The sequence below is a fragment of the Peromyscus eremicus genome, chromosome 9 (genome assembly GCF_949786415.1).
Source record: "Peromyscus eremicus chromosome 9, PerEre_H2_v1, whole genome shotgun sequence".
In the NCBI taxonomy this organism is placed as follows: domain Eukaryota; kingdom Metazoa; phylum Chordata; class Mammalia; order Rodentia; family Cricetidae; genus Peromyscus; species Peromyscus eremicus.
In genome coordinates, this window is record NC_081425.1 from 106334971 (window position 1) to 106354038 (window position 19068).

General features: G+C 41.6%; 2 protein-coding genes across 6 annotated transcripts in view; one reads left to right on the plus strand and one right to left on the minus strand.

Moving 5' to 3' along the window:
• Thoc7 (THO complex subunit 7) overlaps window positions 1–3007 on the plus strand; it is a 16391-nt gene extending 13384 nt beyond the window's left edge. For all 5 annotated transcript variants that reach the window (XM_059274206.1, XM_059274207.1, XM_059274208.1 and 2 more), the window contains 4 exons: window positions 215–272; window positions 1310–1376; window positions 1495–1564; window positions 2400–3007. In XM_059274206.1, the coding sequence (XP_059130189.1) occupies window positions 215–272; window positions 1310–1376; window positions 1495–1564; window positions 2400–2467 (263 nt within the window). In that variant the 3' untranslated portion in view covers window positions 2468–3007. The remainder of the gene's footprint in view (window positions 1–214; window positions 273–1309; window positions 1377–1494; window positions 1565–2399) is intronic.
• C9H3orf49 (chromosome 9 C3orf49 homolog) lies at window positions 2032–16737 on the minus strand. The gene is made up of 5 exons (XM_059274203.1): window positions 16613–16737; window positions 14602–14924; window positions 7704–7828; window positions 3773–3886; window positions 2032–3408 (listed from the first exon to the last, which is right to left on the minus strand). Exons 1-5 carry the CDS (start codon window positions 16735–16737, stop codon window positions 3211–3213), a joined length of 885 nt encoding a protein of 294 aa, XP_059130186.1. The 3' UTR covers window positions 2032–3210.
• Window positions 16738–19068: the final 2331 nt, after the last annotated feature.

The window sequence follows — 19068 nt, forward strand, 5'->3', positions numbered from 1 at the left end:
ACAGGTTCTCTATGTAACATCCCTGGCTGTCCTGGAATGTGCTTTGTAGACCAGGCTAGCCTTGAACTAACATAGATCCACCGGCCTCTGCCTCCCCAGTGCTTACACCACCACGCCTGGCTCATTATTGTCATTTCTTTATTTAGGAAAGTGAATATTTTTCATTTATGCATTTTGTTTTGATTAATTTGGCAAATATTTTCATGTCTTTCAGAATATGATGCTTTGGCAAAAGTGATTCAGCATCATCCAGACAGGCATGAGACATTAAAGTAAGTTTAGAGCATCATAGGGAGCTGCTTCTACAGAATTGTTGAAGATCTACTCTGCACATTTCATTTTCAGATAAGCACACAACATCTACCAGAAGGAAGGACCGGTCATATTCTCAGTGTTACATATTCTTAGGCTGCTTGACTAGGTTCTCGTCTCTCTCCAGTGTCACTACCTCAGAGGCAATGGATGTGTGTACTCTGTCCTAGTGCTATAACAGAACACTGAATACCAATACAAACTATGCTAGATACACATTTTTAAAACAGCTCAAACAAACAGTAAAAAAGACATTTAAAGAATTTCAGTTTATGAAACATATACATCTCATTTATGAAAATTAGAAACTCTCTCTCAAATGTTATGTACTAATACTGTATATTGTTCAGAGATATAAATAGATATATCTAAAAGAAATTACAATGATGCTTGGGGTATCTGAGTGGGAAGTAAAGCAGAGAAATAGGTGTGAGATAGAAAGTCCGGTTCATAGAAGAGTTAATTAACTGGCTGAGTTTTTCTTTCTTTACCAAAATAAAAACTGAAGTTGGTGTGCAAAATATATCTGTTCATGGGTTTTATTCTATATAACTGTATTTTCATTTCATTTTAAAATTTGTATCTAAAAGTATAGTTGTAATAAATACAGTACAGTTTAGGAGATCAGAAATCATTCTCAGTTTTTAAAATCTTACCACAGGAGTTAGACTCTTTACTCTTTTCTTTTTTACTTTTATGTGTTATGGATACTGTGTCTGCATGCGTGTCTATGAACCACTTGCATGCCTGGCGTCCACAGTGGCCAGAAGAGGGTGTCAGGTTCCTGTGACTAGAATTCAGACAGTTGTGAACCACCATGTGGGTGCTGAGAGCAGAACCTGGATCCTCTGAAAGAGAAGCAGGTGCTCTAACTGCTGAGTCATCTCTCAAAACCCTTTTATTTTCAGAGTATTATTTAGTGGCCAAAATAGTATATTTATAAATTCTCTTCCCTTAAATAGCAAAATATAACATTGTGCTGTTGTTTACCCCACAGGGAGCTAGAGGCTCTGGGCAAAGAATTGGAGCATCTCTCACATATTAAAGAAAGTGTTGAAGATAAGGTATTTGAATATATCCATTATCCTCGTGTGTGTGTGTGTGTGTGTGTGTGTGTGTGTGTGTGTGTGTGTGTGTGTGTGTGTAAACCAACTTATATAAGTTGTTTCCTTCTTAACACAGCTGGAATTGAGACGGAAACAATTCCATGTTCTTCTTAGTACCATCCACGAACTTCAACAAACATTGGAGAGTAAGTAAAAAACCATTTCAAAATTATTTCTTACGAAGATTTTAAATGATCAGGGTGTGTGTCTTTAGAAGAATACTTTGTCTAAAGAGTCTTCATCCAGAGTCTAGTGGTATAGCTGGATGGCGTTAGAACACGCTCCTTTGTTCAACCTTCTGGATACATGAAGAAGAGCAGTAACGTTGTAGTCTGTGCTTTGCATGCGTGTCTAATAGTAAGAAAACTTAAGGGATGATGGGGAGTGTTTCCTGGCCAATGATGTGGAACACAGGCAAGGTACTATAAGTCATCAGTATGTTAGGCTGCCTACATGGCTAGCAAGTAGGGTACGCCAAGATTTTTGAAGACTTGATCTTTCTTGTGACTATAACCAACTGGAATTTTCTGTGTTCCCTGATGTCTGATTATTTTTTTTTAAAAAAAAATCAGGCTAAGACCTAGATTTTGGTTTGTTTGTTTTTAATGAAATTTATCGCACAAATTTTATATCCTTAGTAATAAGTAAGAATAAATCAGCCTTTTTAAAAAAGGTATCACATTTATGTGTGTGTGTTTTGGGGAAAGGGTTGCACACATAACTATGGCATGGGTGTAGAGGCCAGAGGACAGTCTATAGAAGTCAGTTCTCCTCTTCCCTTGTGGGTCTAGCCAGGATCTAGCCTGAGTCCTCGGCTCAACAAGGTGGAAATGCCGTTACCTGTTGAGCCGTTCACAGCCTCACTTGTCATTTTGCTGTCTTTGTTTTAAATGTAGTTGCTAATACGAAATAAAACTTTTCATGCATGCACTGGGCATAAAATCTAGGCGACGTTGAATGAGGGTTTGTATCTTCTTACAGATGATGACAAGCTGTCCGAGGTGGATGACGCTCAAGAAAGTGCCATGGAAGCAGACCCTAAGCCGTAGACATCGACAGGCTGACTGTCGCCATTGGCAGGGCGGTGGAAAGCCGCACGGCTTACTGGGTTCAGCTTGTTGTGGTTGTGAGGCACTTCAGCTTTGGCAGTGAAATGCTTTGCTTTTAAATATTCATGTCTCACTCATATTTCTTCACACAAAGGAAATGTGTTTGGTGTATGTGTATTTTTTAAATGCATTTTTATTCTTCAAGGTAGAGTTCAACATCTGAAAATATTTAATAAAATGTCTCAAGCTGGATCTTTATGCTTATTTAAAACTAGGTAACTAGTAACAGTTGCCTTATAAAATCAGCCGAGGACTCTAAGATTGCATCTGGAATAAACATGAGGAACCCCTTTTGGAAATGAAGTCCTTGAGCAGGCTTTAGGGGGGCCGTAATCAATACTTGTGCTATGTGTTCGTTGTGGGGACAGTTTCCACACTGTTGGGAATTGCTGGTGTATGAGATCAATCCATCTGCATTGCTTTTCTGCTTATTTTTCTGTTAGTGCTTGAGAAATGTGGTTAGTAAATGTCTCCTCTCCACCCTGTTGTTCTTTAGGAGTCATTTTTAAAGGACTTATTGTTGTGCCTGTGTGCACGATACGTCGTATGTTTACATGCTGGTGTGTGGGGGAGTGCGCTGCTGGAGCATAAGTCAGGTTCAGATGTTGGCCTTGGCTCTTGCTGCTTGACTTCCACCTTGTTGAGGCAGCTCTCTGTTTGCTCCTGGGCTGTGTACTTGGGCCTCAGAAGCAGCAGCAGGTGCATGGGAAGCATGCACTCCTCAGCTTGAACTTCCTGGTGGTTCTCTTGGAAAGCCTTTGGAACTGCTTCGAAGACTGAAGGATCTCAGCCCCTAGAAACTCACAGTGCTGAAGCTCAGCATGTCTTTGGGCCAAAAGCTTCATGGATTTGTCAGTCACTCTTTCTATGAGGTCATCCACCTATGATGGATACAAAGAAAGCAAAGACAAGGTTGTTTTCCCAAGAGTGCCAAAGTAGTATTCTAATTCAGCTCATAGCAAACAGAGCTTGAAAACAGATTTACACACAGGGGTTAAGGCGACCTCATTCCTTATCAAGCCTGTGTGTGCCTCGTTTAAATGGAATTCTCTTTTTATTAGACACTCGGTGTCATCCTAGGTCAGTCCCCTTAGCACTTCCTTAGCCACTCTCAGAAGCCCCCTACTGGCAGTATTTCTTAATGGTGACTGTTAATTATGTCCTGCTCCATGCTGTCTTACAGGGCAAGCTGTTGAGTGAAGCCTGCCCTCTGGTGCCTCTGTAACAGAAAAGAGAAGTCCTTGCCTGCATTTGAAGTTTTCCCACTGTCAGGTCTGGTTTCTGGAGGATGTCTTCCATGCTCTGTTTCTTCTTTTTAAGTGCTGGAAAGTATGGTCTCTTTTTTGATGAATATGGTACCTATTGTCAAGATGCAAAACATCCCATTAGGAAATAACTGTCAGCTCTACACTAGCAATCAGCATGCATCCTTGGACATTCTCTCACAAAGTGGTTGTGTGCCAGGTAACACAGAGGTGAAATCTGTATTCATATTCTCTGTGCCCCATGTCTTTCCTTTGTGCCCAGAGCTCTCTTTGAAGAGTTCTGTAGGGTGCAAAGAAATGAGACTAGTGGGCTCCGGAAGGATAGACAGTGTCAGAGAAAAAGCAGGTCGTTGGAAAAGACAAGAAGAGTTGGCTCTGGCTGCTAAGCACAGGGAGTGCTGGGCTGGTGTGGGCCAGTGCACAGAGAGCTCATTACATTGCATCCAATTGTTCCTTTGCTCTCATGTCTCTGAGTCTCCTTATTTTCATAGCAGTCCAGACATAAAGAAGCCCTGGATTCTTCTGCCTATGCCTGGCATTTTTTCCTTGTCCCTGACTTCCTATTACAAGTGCCTATGGGAAACCATTCCTGGATGCTGAGACTTGCTGGCTGCATTCTCCATTCCCTTGTATGTGACAATCAGCTGCACAGAGAGCAGATTGTGGGGTCATATTTAGGTCCTACCCTTTGAAAGATGTGCCAAACCTGCCAGCTTGCCCGTACTGAATTTTCCCAAATCCATCTAAAAAGCCCATTAGAGGAGCTTGGGGTTTTGTTTTCTCTCTCGCTGTGTAGGCCCAGGCTAGCCTAGAACTCACCCTGTACCCCAGTCTGGCCTCAATTCAAGACCCTCTGCCTTTGTCTCCTGAGTATACCACTATGTCATGCTAAAATCCCACTCTTCTCATACCCAGCTAGTTTTTTTCTACTAAGCATCTACCTTAATTGGTGGTTACTAAGTATTCCTGTATGACTGTTGCAAAGTTGGGTGCTGAGGAAGGTTTTGTAAACCAGGATGAATGAGGGGGTGTGGCCCAGAGAGAACAGGCCTTCTGTGGAGGGCACCTCTTTGCAATCCCTACTAGTTTCCCTAAGGCATTGTGTTTCTAAAGCTTCTGATTTTTCAAAAGAAAATTAGAAACCTGCATTTTTATTTGAAAATGTCCTGCTTTTACAATTTGGACAAGTAATTCATACATAATTTGGAGAGCATTGTGTGGGCTAGCTAAAACCCTTGTATAGCAATTGACAACCCCTGATTTAATGTCTTTTGGTATGTAGGAATCCTTAATTATAGCTAGAATTTTCCATCCTCTCTTCAGTGCCATTTATACCCTGAGAAGACTGTGTCCTAAAATAAGGATCTTATTGTCCTGAAGTTTAGATTGTTGTTGCCTTTCCCAGTTAGCTCACCAGCAGTTGGATTGGTCTATGAGACTAGGGGCTCAAGTTTCACTCTTCCTGTATGTATATCCATTTGATCCACTGCCATTCTACAAGGTTATCCTTACCCCACTGCTCTACAGTATTTGATAAGTTCACCCTCTTTTGGACTGTAATTTCCATAAAAGCAAGACAGCATCCATCAGCTCTTCCCTGTAGTCCCCAAACCCAGAGGTTGCCTAGAATAGAGTAGAAGCACAGTAGATGCCTGGCAACCCTGCAGCAAAACTCAAAATTGCTTTTGTGCATGGACAGTGATTGTCTAGAGTACTGCTGCTTGGAAACTTCGGCCTTTCTGGAAGGGTAGAAATGTTTGTCTGTCTGTGCTTTTCAGTACAAAAAGATACAAGCTACATGCAGTTTTGAGCACTTAAATAGCTAGTTTTTTTTTTTTTTTTTTTTTTTGGTGGCGGGGGTGGGGGGTTGGGGGGTGGGGGGTGTTGTTTGAGACAGTACAGATAGCTGTCCTGCTTTGTAGACCACGCTGGCCTCCAATTCAGAGATCTGCTAGCCTCTGCCTCCTTAGTGCTGAGATTAAAGCCATGTGCCACTGCCACCCAACCTGAGAAACTACACATTTAATTCTATCTAATTTAAATTAATATAGTCATAGGTAGCTATCGCATAATATAGTTAATATACATTATTTAAGAATGTGGTTGGGGAGGGGGAGGAAGCTGGCTCATCAGTGGAGGACATGCTTGTTAGGTATGAGGCCTGAATTCAATTCCCAGAACTATGATAAAAGAATGAGAGAGAGAAGATGAATGAGAATCCTCAGCCTTTATTGGAAATCTGATTTTCCCACTCATTTTTACAAATTAGCAAACTCCTAGAGTTATCCCTAATAAAAGGTATTACTACCTTACAAAATTGTAATGATTTTCTGAGTTGAAAATTTTAAGCACTTAGAACAGCCTGGAACTGAGTGCCAGTGTTAAATAAGTGGTTATAATAATAATAATAATAGTTCAGGGTTCTGTTTTTAAAATAGTCTAAACAACTAGGAAGGGAGATACCCACAGTCTCTGCTACTCAGGAAACTGAGGCAGGGGGATTGTTGGATTTGTAGAATTTGAAACCAGCTAGAGCAAAAAAATGAGATCCTGTCTCAAACCATCTAACAAACAAAAAAACAAAACCAAGCTGGTTGTGGTGGCACATACTTTTAATCCCAGCACTCAGAAGACAAAAAGCAGACAGATCTCTTAAGTTTGAGACCAGCCAGGACTGTATAGTGAGACTCTAGAAGTAAATAATAACTTTAAAAAAAAAAAGCTGGATCAGCGGCTGAAGTTACCACCAAGCCTGAGGACCTGAGTTAGAGCTCCCAAGACCTACATGATGAAGGAGAGAGCCAACCAAGGCAAGCTGTTCTCAGGCCTCCACACACATATTGTGGTCTGTGCACTCATCCCCTCACACAGAATAAAGAAATGTAATAAAAATAAAATAAAGGTATCTTTGGTTTAGACTCAAGATTGCCTACAAAGTTTATACTTGAAAATCAAGCCACTAAGCTACAAAATCAATAAATATATCACAGGGACTTGGAGGGCTAGTTCAGTAGGTAAAGTGCTTGCTTGCTGTGTATATATGAGGCCCTGAACTCAATCCTGAGAACCCAAGTTAAAAAAAATCCAAGCATGGTGGTGCACTCTCATAATCCCAGCTCTGGGGAAACACACAGGCAGGTGTCTGAGGCTTGGTGGCCATACAGCCTTGACTAATCCCTGTGCTCAGACCAAGTCTCAGAGGAAAATGAACAGTTCCTGAAGTAGACAGTAGAGGTTGTCGCATGGCTTCCACATGCACACATGGGTATGTACACCAACATGTCAGAGCATTCCACATACAGAAAAAAAAAAAAAAACTCAATGCTTTAAGTTTACAATTATGAATTTATTCTAGGCTGCATTCACCTTGTCTGCAGGCTGGACATACCTGGATCATCTAGCTATGATAATGACTTATGTTGTAAATGTAGCCATTTGAATTAAGTCACTTTTGATCTTAGATTAAAATTAAATAACACTAATTCAGTTGCCTGCTTACGCTAGCCATATTTCACTCTCAAACGGCATATGTGACTAATAGCTACTTTATCAGATGAATGATGATGCCTTTTTGAAGTTGTTGGGCAACACCACCCTCCACATAGCATCTGGATCAGCCAGATTCCTAGTGTGTGACTTCAACTTTTGAACAATTCAATGAGTCTGCACAAAGCTCCAGACTAATGTAGGCCAAGCTGTGGAAAGGGGCTGAACAGTTGAGTCAGAAGTAAAAAGATCTGATATGGAAAAATACCCTCCTTGTGCCTTAAATTCTTGGTTGGAGGAAACAAGCAGCAGATATACGGGATTACAGTGGGCGAGTGAAGCTAAAAGAGAACTTGATTTTTGGCAAGTCCCAGAGAAACCGATTTATGTAGGTCTTTCACGGCAAGTTGAAGCTAGCACCTTACCTTCTGCAGCCCTGAAGGAAGGGATGTCACAGATAACCGCTTGGTGGTTCTTCTTGCTCGGAGGAGCCGGGTTCCTGTGGTTACTTCTTCTGCCTCTGCTTCTACAACATCAAGCTGTATAGTTGCTTGAAGAGGAGAAGGAAGAAGAAAGAACACGTGAGGATAGCAATTGCAAACATGGTCTTCTGGAAAAATGGTGTGATGTGCTGCTATACTGCCTTGGAAACTTTTCTTCCTTGGGATTGAAAATAAAAAGCAGACTTGTTTTCCTGCTGTTAGACTGCTTACTGCACACAGTTGCCTCTTAGTGGCCATAGTCTTGCCATGTTGATGACCTCTTCTGGACGCTTCACTTTGCCCTGTGTGGTTTTCACTTTGGCCGTGGTGGAGTTAGGAAAAGGGACCTTCAACTAGGAGAGTTAAATCAGTGTAATGAAGCGAGTTTTACTTGTTCTCCAGAAATGCAGCCAAGACTCGGTCACTCACATACCATCAAAATGGATGTCCCCTATCTAGGAGCCTTTTCTGAAACATTTTTGAAGGGATTTTTTTATGTTTATAAGTTTTTATGGGTTTTTTGTGGTTGGTGGTGGTGTTTTATGTTTTGCCTGAATGTATGCAAGTGCACCAAATGTATAGTGCCTACAGAGGCCAGAAAATGGTTATCAGATTCCAATGTGGGTACTAAGAACTGCTCTGCAAAGCAGCAAGTCCTCTTAACCACTGAACCATCTCGCTAGTTCCAACTAGGAGCATTCTTAATTATTTTCTTCTGTGAAATCAAACTCACCTCAATAGACATTGTAAAGGCAAATTTAAAATGCTACCATAGGGCCAGTGAGATGAGCCACCAAGCCTGAGTTCAATCCCCAGGATCCACATGGTTGAAAGAGAGAACCAGCTCCCACAAGTTGCCCTCTGACCTCCACATGAACACACACACACAGAGACACATGCACACACACACACACACGCACAAACACACAAATACATTTCTAAAAGGTTTATTTTAATGTTGGTGTGTGGGTATGGATATATGCACATAAGTGAGGGGACCCATAGAGGTCAGAGAGGGCATCATATCCACTGGAGCTGCAGTTACAGGCAGTTGAGAGCCTACCAATGTAAGTGTTGGAAACTGGCTCATAAACCATGGAACCATCTTTCTAGTTCCACAGTGAATAGGAGCTGGAAAGGGGGATCAGTCTTCTTCCAAAGGACTTGGGTTCAATTCCCAGAACCCACATGGCAGCTCATAACCATCTCTGGTTCCAGGGGATCTGATGCCCTCTTCTGGTCTCTGCAGGTACCAGGCACACACACAGTGTACTGACCTATATGCAAGCAAAATATCCATATGCATAAAATAAAATATAGAAATATAAAAATGTAATAAAATAATAAAGTGATACCATATGACTCCTAGGTAAGATGGCCAACTAGGACCTGTTTCCATGTGACTTGGTGAAGGAGGACAGCTGGAATATAAAACAGTTTGCTGTATTCCAAAGACAGAGGAGCATTTAGGAAATCCACAAAAGACAGCCAAAAAGTGCACTGAAAATGGCTGGTAATATACCAAAAAGGACTAAGCTGAGCTGAACACAGGCTCCAGCTCCGGATGCCCACTGGGAGAGAGGGAGGGAAGCAAAAGTGTCATTCAAAAGCTAACCTGGGCAATCCTGCTGAAAGGAGATGGGCACTCCTCCTCAAGACAGGCCTGCAGCCTCACAAGCATAAAAACATTATAGGTTTTGTTGAGACAGGTTTCCTTTATCAACAAGTGAGCAGTTGAGAGGAATTCTATTTTTTCCCCACTCTGTCTGATTCCAAGGGCAGTAGTGAGGAATCATTGTTTAAAATTGAACTACCCTGGGGCTCTGAGAAGAGCCTAAACTTAACCTCCACATCCTCAAGAATTTGAAGTACCCCTGGGAGGCAGTTGTGGAGAGCAGGAGGACATGATGTTGACAAACTGAAAAGCTGGGTAATCTGGGCAGAGAGCTTGGCTCAAGCAGTGCAGTGCACGGGGAAAGGTAGTCAATCCCCAGTGGTAGTCCTGAACCCACAGTCAACAGGCAGATAAAGTTCTGGACCCACATATCTGCCATACTCAATATTTAAACCCAGCTTAAGATATATGAGACCCTGTCTCAAAAGTAAGTAAGTAGACAAATAAAAATTTAAAAATCACTAGCTGATTGGTTATAAACCAATAACAAAATTTCCAAAGAATAAATGAAGGAAAAATTCCCATTCACAATTGCTTCAAATGAATGAACAAACAACAAAACCAACAAGTAATATCTAAGAGTTAAACCGAGTGAAAGATTTCTACAGTAAAAGCCTTAAAACACTAAAGAATGGATTGAAGAATTCACTTTCCACACTGTAATAGGATTCTCCAGGGCAGCAGTTCTCAACCTGTGGGTCATGACACCATCAGATATTCTGCATATCAGATACATTACAATTCATAACAGTAGTAAAATTACAGTTATGAAGGAGCAATGAAATAATTTTATGGTTGGGGAGGTTACTACAACATGAGGAACTGTATTAAAGGGTTGAGTATTAGGAAGGTTGAGAACCACTGCTATAGAAAAACAAAACTGATAGAATAATACAGGGGTGAGGGTTTTATCAGTGTCTCACAGGTTGTGGTCCAGCTAATCCAGCACTGACTGTCCACCAACAGAAAGTTGAAGAATCTGTTTGTTCTGTCCACAAGGCTGAATGTCTCAGCTAGTCTTAAGTGTACACCGGAATCCTGAAGACATAGACTAATGCCAGTGAAGAAATGGACTTGCCAGCCATAGTAAGGGAGAGTAGGTAAAGAGAGAGAAGGGGGAGGGGGAGGGAGTTTCCTTCTTGTGTCTTTTATATAGGCTACCACAAGAAGGTATGGCCCAGATTAAAGGTGGATCTTCCTACCTCAAAAAATTTAGAGCCGGGCGGTGGTGGTGGTGGTGGTGGTGCACGCCTTTGATCCCAGCACTCGGGAGGCAGAGCCAGGTGGATATCTGTGAGTTCGAGGCCAGCCTGGGCTACCAAGTGAGTTCCAGGAAAAGGCGCAAAGCTACACAGAGAAACCCTGTCTCGAAAAACCAAAACAAACAAACAAACAAACAAAAAATTTAGATTAAAAGAGGGTCTTCCTACTTCAAATGATTTAATTAAGAAAAAACTTCATACAGGAGCACCCAGCTGCTTGGGTTTTAGTTCATTTCAGAGGTAGTTAAGTTGACAATCAAGAATAACCACACAGGCTTATGAATTTTTAGAATTAAAATTCTGAAAATGCACCTATTACCAAAATTCATCTATATATTCAACAAAATTTCCATCAAAATTCTGATAGCGTTCTTTACAGAGAGGGCAAAACCATCCTGTAATTCATATGGAAGCACAAATAACCCCAATTAGCATAGCTGAGCAGGAAGAGAGAGCCAGAGTCATCCCAATGTCTGTCTCAATCTTCACTACAGAGCCATAGTGACAAAACCAGTGTAGCACTGGCACACACACACACACACACACACACACACACACACACACACACACCAATGGAGAATCAGAAATGCACGCACATAACTGTAGCCACCTAACATTTAACAAAAGTGTCAAAAACAACCACCCAAAACTAGCAAGCCTCTTCAACAAAACTGGCTATCTACATTCAAAACAATGAAACTGAATCTGTAGCTCTCCCCATACACAACAAAACGGTTCAAAGGTCATGTAAGATCCCAAACCCTGAAACTGCGGCAGGAAAACGTGTGCAAAACATTTCAAGCTATTGGCATAGAGGTCTTCCTGAGTACAACTCTGATAGTGTGGGAGAATAATACAAAAACTGACAAATGAGTTTGCATGACATTAAAAGGTTTAATTAAAATTAATGAGGATGGAATAGAAACTCACTTAGTACAAGGACAAAAACATCAGTAACACAAAGCAAGAGAGTACCAGCCACTTCACCCCAAGCTAAAACACGTGATTCTAACTAAACAGTACCTGGTCAGGGTTTGAGTACCATGCTTGTCTGGCTGAAGACTAACAAGCATGAGAGACTATCAGCTCCTAGGCAAGAAGCAGAACTGAGGCTGAGAGCCACAAGTTGGCTTTCCAAATCTGACAATTATTTAAGAAATGTGTGAAGGTCATCTTTCAAGAGAGAGAAGATTTAAAAGCTTCTCATTTTGATTTATATCTTTATAAAAAACACACTGCATATCTGATTTGACAACACTGAGCAACATTCCCAACTTTAGTGGTAAAATCATTAAGTAGCACTTTCTGTAGATGACTGGCTGTGCACAGACGTTCACTTAGCTTCGTCAAACTTCTACGCTTGGTTCTTTCCTGTGCCCCTCAATATTCCATTACTCCTTATTTCTGTTGACTGTAAGAAGTCAGTTAAGACGGTGAGTACATCCTTAGACTATGAAATCTGTGGTACTACGTCTCCATATTTTTAAAATGGGCATGTGTTTTAATTTAACTGATGCTAATTTTATCCAGAGCAAATTTATTGAACACTTACTCCTTTGTGCTGTGCATACTTAAATTTCTTTCCATATCCATTAGTTGAATTAACTTAAGATGAGAGTAACAAAAAAATGGCCTGTGAGGTAGGTAGCTCATGGCTTATATCTGTAAATAAACTTTCATTGGAACACTGTCACACATGTTTGTGTGTGTGTGTGTGTGTGTGTGTGTGTGTGTGTGTGTGTGTGTGTGTGTTACAGTGAAACCATTTCATTATAAGGTAACCACAAGAGAAGGATCTTTTTTCCTTGGTAGGCAAAACAAAAGTGCTTTCAATTAAAAACCAGCATCATAAATACCATTAAAATTGATTTGGCATAAAAATACATCTAGGGCTAGGAAGAGAGCTGTCTGTAAAATACGCCAGTTCAAGCCCCACAGCCCTTGTGAAAAATACAGAGAGGCTCAAACACATGCATCTCTGTGGCTCTGCCACCAGCCACCCTAGCTTCAGTGAGCCCCTGTCTCAAAATAGAAAGCAGTACATGGCACTTGAAGAGAAATCTTAGCAGAAAGACTGAGTATACCAACCAAGATGAGAACAGTGCATGATTAGCAGAGATTGCTGATGCAGCTCAGTGGTAGAGACTCGTGTTCTCTGTATCCTGATGGACTTTTCCAGTAGAATGGTAGGGTATTTTCTCTGAGCCCATCACCATTATGTTACACACACACAGGGATTACTGGAAGTTAATGGTTGCTGGGAGATTGGAGTGTCATTTTCTTCAAAGGCATAGCCACTAATAAGTTGTCCAAATAAACCTCCACCCATGCTCATGCAAACAGCCCTAATTAAACTCAGTCTCTCTCTCTCTCTCTCTCTCTCTCTCTCTCTCTCTCTCTCTCTCTCTCTCTCTCTCTCACACACACACACACACACACACACACACACACACATACACACACACACATACACACACACACACACACACCCCAAAGACATGAAAATAGGAAGGGAGCTTGTGGGGAAGGGGGTTCAGCAGGAGAGAGGTAGTGATGAAAGAGGATGTGAGGATGTGAGGGTAAAGCAATCACCCCAAAACATAAGCATTTGATGAAGTTGTCAAAGAATAAAAATAAATAAGTAGCTTTTTAAATTATATAAATGATGGGTCTGGAGAGATGTCTCAGTGGTAAAGGCACTGACTGCCTTTCAGAGGACCTGAGTTCAATTTTCAGCACACATATGATGGCTCACAACTGTCTGTAAGTCAGATACCTGCAAATTTGATGCCCTCTTTTGGTCTCTGTGGAGCATCAAGCAAGGATGTGGAACACAGACATATGCAGGCAAAATAAAATACTCATACACATAAAATTTAAAAATATATAAACAAAATCAAGCCTCCTTTATGTCTTGCCAAATTATGGATTTCATTCCCCCAATTCTCTGTGCAGCCTCTGCTGCTGGAATTGGCTATTTGGAAGTCCGTGTTGTACTTCCTATAGATGGAAAACAAGAATCCCACCATAGTTTCATTTTCTAACGTATGCGTGTGTATGTATGTCCACACTTATGCACATGTATGAATGTACATTTAAATTAAAAGTGAGTTTAGAAGCCAGGCAGTGGTGATCAGGCCTTTAATCCCAGCAGACGGATCTCCGTGAGTTCCAGGCCTGCTTACAGAGCAAGTTCCAGGATAGTCAGGACAACAACAACAAAAAAAACCCCTGTCTTGAAAACAAACAAAAACAAATGGACAAAGTGAGTTTAGAACGACTCGATAACTTATTAACCAGACTCAGAGGAACCTCAACGACAATATAATCTATTTTTTCTCAAATTTTATACATATATTAAATTGTATACATATATTAATGAGCCAACTGAGGGGGATCCCGGTAGAGTATAGAGTTTGACTCAGTTGACCTAGGTGTAGCCAAAGATTTTGCATTTTAGACAAGCTCCTCAGAGTTGCCATACCTAGAGGAGAAGGTTAAAATTTTGCCACTCTTAACACAATACCTGAGATAATTAACCTATGAAGAGAAATAGTTCTTTTGGTTCAGGTCTTAGATTTTCAAGCCCATGACCCAACAGACCCAATGCCTCTGTTAGGGGTAACAAACAGCAACGGTGGGTAGTGTGTAATGGAGCAAAGCCACATTTTATGATCAGGAAGTCAAGGAGGAAGACAATGAGTTTGGTTAGATCTTGCATTCCTCTTGCTAGGGCATGTTTCCAATGACTTAGGGAAATCCCCATCAACCCCACTTCCTGATAACAACACCCAAAGAGACAAGCCAATGCACGTGTCTTTGGGGACATTCAACATCTAAACTTCAGTCCATACTCATTTTACTGTTCCTCTTGGCTACTTAATATTAAATTGCCATTGGTTACCATTCTGTGAGAGCTTTCTCATCCTCGGCTTTGTAAACAACCTGGGAGATGGAAGCTCCTTGACAAGTCTAGGCAGCAGGCCTTGTGTGTTGGAGAGGGCGGCTTCCATCTGCCCTGCAGGGCTCTCCCTGCCAGCTCGGGCTGACTGGCTTCCACACTTGCAGGACAGCATTTTCCCAAAAGCACTCTTCATTTTCTTCATCAGGTTTCTTTTCTGATTACTTTGATTTTCATGAAACTCCAAGTCACTTTCATTCAATGATTCCTCTTTGGGGACCAAAACGTTTTGTTTAGCTAAGTTGGTAGACACAGCTCTATGCCATCTAAACAAAAATGGAAACAAACTGCATTAATGATATAAAAAAATTGAGGGCCAGAGACATGGCTCAATCAGTAAAGAGCTTGCTGTGCAAGTATGGGGACCTAAGTTCGGATCCCTAGAGCACACATAAAATGTTTGGTGGGCATGGAGACAGGAAGGTCACCAGGGCTGGCTGAACAGTCAGCCTAGTGGAAAAATAGCACATTCCAGGATAGGAGAGACCTTGTCTCAAGGGCATAAGGCAGAGAGCCATAGAGTAAGACAATTGATATCCTCCTCTGCCCTCTGTACTAGCGTACACAGGCACACACACATCTCCCCCCCCACACACACACAACTACTCACAGGTTCTCCCATTGGCTGCTATTCATTCCTTGAAGAATATCATCTAAATGGAACCATGCCGTGGAAAACATTCCAAGCTTCCAGCATTTGTCTCTGCTTTATTTTATTTTATTTTATCTTATTTTATTTTATTGGTGCTGGGGGTAGAATGCACAACCTTGGAATGCTAAACGAGCATTGTACTAATAAGCCCTACCCTCAGCTCTAGGGCGTACATGTTTGTTATAGAATTCTGTGGAGCCAGTGCTTCCCCTCTTTTCATTGCTGAGTGATACACCACAATGTGGATATACCATGCTGTGTTCATAACCATCCACCCATAGAAGAACATTTGAATTGTTTCCATTTGGGAGCTATTATGAACAAAACTATAAACATTAGGGTACAAGCTTTTCTGTGAACATAAATCTTCTTTCCTCAGCATGAAATCCCAGCTGTAGTGTGACATGATTGCATTGCTACTCTATACGATAGTATGTTTATATGTTATACATGTTTCTAACTTAGATTAAAAGAAATTAATGAGCATTAAAATGTTCTTCATATACTACCTAATGTATCTCAGGTACCACCATAAGGGTGTTTTTACTTTCCAGCAAAACATTGCTCCCAAGTGGGTATATATCTCTCAGCATCAGAGACAATCATCGTCAGGAGAGATTCTAGTGGGCATGTGGTCACTGGAGTTTGACGGTATTGATCTCAGAACCATATCTTTGGACTGAACACCCTTGGGCATGTTATTTAATTCTTATAAGTTTTAGTTTTCTCATTTGAAAATGGGTGTACTCTTAAGAGAAATCTGAAAATAGAAGAAAATAATTTGTATGTTTGGATCCTAATAAAGCCTTCAATATGTGACAGGCTTTATTAGCCAATGGATAAAATGAGGAAACACATTCTAGAGGTAAAAGGAAGGCAGCCGCATGGGCTGAACTCCTTCTCTCCAGGAGAAAGGCCACAGAAGGAAATAGGCACCTCCTGGGGTCACTATTCACCCCAAGACCTAATGGTTGTGCAGAGCTGTTTCAGTAAAGGGTCCTGAGGAAGGGGCTCCATTTCCTTACTTACCCAAAGATAACTTGTCAGCCAGGATCAACCTTCTGTGGACCCCCTTTTCTTTATTAAAATTGAGGCACTAATAACTACAAAACATGATTTCAACAGCACTCTAGATCCTGACCCAACGCAGCACCTCCTCCTTCCTAGAACACATACAGTCTGGATTTTTAAATTATACTGCTTAAATGGAGACAGCACCTTCTCCCATCATGGTAATGAATCTTATATAATGAAAGACCCCAAAAGTAACCATGGGAAAGGAAGCGAGTCCTTGTCACTTACCTTTCTATCCCCTTCCCTTTGAATGAGCCATTTTTCCTTTTGGGTTGCTGAATTCTGCGGTACTGGCCAATCTTCCCATAGGCAAGCTTCAGGGGTTCAGGTTGGCACAACTGAGGGTACTCCATTCTGTCGGTTCCACCTCTGATAACCGCTTTGGGGTTCTTTAGCTCTTGAGCTAAGAACTTCTAAACAAAATCATCCCATGACAGAGAGCACTGCCTAATTTTTGGATGTTTGGAGCAAAATACGTAGGAAAATTTTGGAATCTCCTCCTTCTCCAGGTGTGGGACTGGCCAAAATTTACTTCAGAGGCCTCCAGTGATGCATGTAACAGAAGTGTGGGGAATTCCACGGTACCTTGTGAAATACTACACAGAGAAGGCACATTCAGAATAAAAAGTCACAGCATAATTGATAATCATATTAGATATTCTTGTGTGAGTTCTATAAGGGAGGAAGATTCAAAGTAGAAACTCTGCCCTAGCAAGAAATGGGCCTTAGGGAACAAGTTGAACGTCTCAGGACGTTCAACTTGAGCTTTTCTGTTAGACCTGTCAGCAGATGAATGTTATTCCATGGGACGCACACGAAGAGGCAAGCTGCTCTTTGGCTGTCTCTGTGGTCACTGAGAGGGTGATTTCATTACATCTTGAATTTCTGTTGAAGACCCTTAAAGCTCAAGGTTTAAAAAGTTCAGTACCGGCAGCACCTGCACGTTCTTTCTGCATTTGTTTTATGGTAAGGGCAAATCGCACCTAGGTGAGAATTTACCACAAGGTGGCAGCAGACACTAGGCTATGGGTTAGGCTCATTGCTCATTGGCCCTCGGAGTTACTGCGCTCAACAGGACTGGATGCTTAAAAGGAAAGCCTCTGGAAAGCCGATGAAAGTAAACATAATTTACTCTGCTTCCTCTGTTTGTAGCCATCAGTAATTTATATTATTTAAATGCATAGCATTTAGTTGGGGGTCTTGTTCAAATGCTGATTTCAATACAGTACATTTGAGATGGGACCCAATATACAAGTCTCACAGATTCTCAGGTGGTGCTGATAATTTTGGTACAGGGGATTTTGTATGTTTCAGTATCTTGGAGAAGAGCTTCAGATGAAGCAAGGGGCTGGTACTATGACTTAGGGTTGAACACTGGATTCAAAACTCAGCACACACACACACACACACACACACACACACACACACACACACACACACACACAAAGCAGAAATAAAAAGTGTACCATGGAGGTACTGAGATGGAGTGAGTGTTCAGACAGGACATCTGAACTCCTGCTCCAGCCTGGTGTTGTGACCTGACTCAGGTCACCTCACTTGTGTGTACTTATTTTCTCATCTCTCAAATAGGAATGCTATGGGTGCCATCAATGCTTTATAGTGAGATTCAAAGTAGAAACTCTGTCCTAGCAAGAAATGGGCCTTAGGGAACAAGTTGAACGACTCAGGATGCAGATGACCTCTGGCTCACACTGGAGGGGACTACACCTCACTGTGACTGAGCTGCTTGGTCCCTTGGAGCCCTTTCCAGTCTGGTTTTGCTTTAGGTGAAAATTATAGGTATTGGAATGAATAGATACATAAATGCACAGTTCCTGCAAGCAGGATTTTTCACACAGTGATTGGTGTTGCATCTTTATTCTGTTGGATTCAATCAAATATGTGGTCGGCTGTGGCTAAATTTTATGTCAGGAATGAAAGGTTATTTTATTCATGTGAATGTGTGTTCGTGTTTGCACGTGTCTCTCTGTGTGTAAATCTGCCTGCGTGAAATAGGCCAAAACATGTGAGGCTGTCACTTCTGTAGGTCACAGAACAATCCTGAAGCATATAATCTGGCTAAAAAATATGTCCAGGGAAGAAGAACTAGGACACACACATATATCAGTTTTGAAGTCAGGCTGGATTTAAATCCTAGTTTTATACTAATAAGCTGTGGGATCTTAGGAAATGGGAGAAAAAAACTCCCCGAAGCCCAGATTTGAACAGAGAATAATCAATGACACCTTCCACCAGGGTGGAGTCTGCCTTTCAGCTCTCAACAAATATTTGAATGCCTAGTGGTTGCTAGGCACTGATATGGACGTCAGGGACGCTGCAGTGAATAGCAACCCTTCCTCCCACCCCGCCACACACACACAATCCAAACTACCTTAAAGTGCTCCGGGAGAGCCTGACAAAAACAGATGAAAAATAATTTCAGCTAGTGGTGAACGCTCTGAAGAAACAAAAAGGGACCATAGGGTCAAATGACAAGGTTGAGGGGCCACACTGGATGGAAACACTGGGGAGTCTCTCTGGTGCGGTCTTTGGGCCTGAAAGCTGAACAAGGAAACAGTGTGTGAAGATCTTCATGTTTCAGACAGATGGAACGAGACACAGGGTGTGTGTGTGTGTGTGTGTGTGTGTGTGTGTGTGTGTGTGTGTGTGATAAGCTAAGATAT